The sequence below is a fragment of the Phytophthora parasitica genome, assembly GCF_000247585.1.
Source record: "Phytophthora parasitica INRA-310 unplaced genomic scaffold supercont2.50, whole genome shotgun sequence".
NCBI lineage: Eukaryota > Oomycota > Peronosporomycetes > Peronosporales > Peronosporaceae > Phytophthora > Phytophthora nicotianae.
The window spans coordinates 82,553-84,242 of NW_008649036.1; the positions used below are offsets into that span (position 1 = coordinate 82,553).

Here is a 1,690-nt window from a genome sequence, read left to right on the forward strand (position 1 = left end):
CATAACACGTGGTCAGTTGGTATAACACCTCATATTCCACTGATTTGGTTTTTGCACACCCACGTCATTACAATCCTGGGTAGGACTCTGGATATAAAATCCAGAGTACAAGTTCTGCACAAATTAAGTTACTTTCATTCCGGCATGTTGAGTTCCTATTCTGGTACACTGTACCAAATGTTATAAATAGGCTTACTTTATACTATATTGTACGCCAGAGTGGACGAGGCCACCAGCTTCTCCACCGCTAAATCTTAATTTACTTCTCCTTTTATCAACTGACTTGATTCAAGTCCTTCACAAGTCCAATATTCAAGCTTCTCCTCCAAGATTCTCTACCTACATATAGTCTCGCTCTCCTCAGCTGCCCTTACACCTCTGCAAATCCCTTACTTCAACACGGCTCGTTGCGTTTTCCTGCTACGACTCGAGTCGTCTTGACATGTGACTCTGGGCTCACACTGGTAACACCACCTATGCCATTCTCGGATAGACACCATTTAACCGTTTTCAGATGCGCGTGTGATCCAGCGGCACAGTGCGCCGCGACAAACTGATGCATTCGAATCCCTGTCAGCTGTTTATCCCCGTCGATGGCAACCTGCTTGAATCGTTTGGGAGGAATGCTCGTTTGTTGCTGTTGCCTTATGTTGAAAAGTTCTAGCTGCCGAGCAATCTGTGGCGTTGCACAGTGATACAGCACGGAGTCGAGGCCTCGTGTGCTCCATTTGGTCACGAAAGAACGGTCATTTTGGTCCCGTGACAAAATCTCAGTCCATACTTTACCGGACGATCTTCGTACCATTCCCCGCAGCCTCGAAGAGTCCGTCGATGCAATGTGCAGCAACATAAATCCAGCCGAGATGATAAGTGCCACTGCCAAGCCGCCGAAGATTGCGTACAGATGCGGGTCTGAGTGTAATTCGGCATTTCGGAGTACTAAATCTGCGCCAACTTTGCAAGTAAAATGGATCACTAGAACTGCTACTGCGTTCAGTGTCCAGAAACGAACAAAATCACAGCGTGCAGCGTGATCCAGACGCATCGCAAGTGACCGCGTCTGCAGCGTGATGCGAATAACCCAGTAGCTACTGCTCAGCGTCGTGAGCACGAGTGTGAGGCTTTGTACTGGAATCGCTGGAGTGCACTGAATGACGATACTCCCCTCTGCAGTAGAGAGTTTTGCCGTACACCCAAGCGAAAAAATATTGCTAAGCGCTCCAATCGCGCCTAGATACAACAACACCATTGTACCGGGATGTTCCAACGCGCCGTCTGCTGGGTCGCACTGTAGCAGCTCGAATAGTCCAAGTCTTATGGGTGGAGGAGCGTTCTTTTCGAATGATTCAGCTGTAGTTCGATATAAGCTGTTACGGATAAAAATCCAGACGCTTTTGAGCATGAAGAGGTACTCTAATGCGTAGTACGAGGCCCCGATTAAGTTGAGAATCAGTAAGAACGTTCGGATCTGTCGACTCGTGTTGTCTTGGATTCGAATACGTCGATAGGTTATCGTGGTATCAATCATGAACCACTCGATCTGACGCAAGTTGTCTTGCTCCAGTAGCTGGTTTTCCGGTGTACTACTAGGTGAGATCAGTGCTGCACACGCTGGGAGGTCAATTAGACTTCCATTTAGAGTTCGAAATTGTATCTCTTTCGACGTCATGAAGAGTCGGCAAAGTATCTG

At 47.6% G+C, this 1,690-nt stretch overlaps 1 protein-coding gene across 1 annotated transcript; it reads right to left on the bottom strand.

The window, feature by feature from the left end:
* Positions 1–241: 241 nt before the first annotated feature.
* PPTG_15557 (hypothetical protein) lies at positions 242–1,669 on the bottom strand (the record flags this gene model as incomplete). Its single annotated transcript, XM_008912807.1, has 1 exon — positions 242–1,669. The coding sequence occupies one exon, from the start codon at positions 1,667–1,669 to the stop codon at positions 395–397; it is 1,275 nt and encodes a 424-aa protein (XP_008911055.1). The 3' UTR covers positions 242–394.
* Positions 1,670–1,690: the final 21 nt, after the last annotated feature.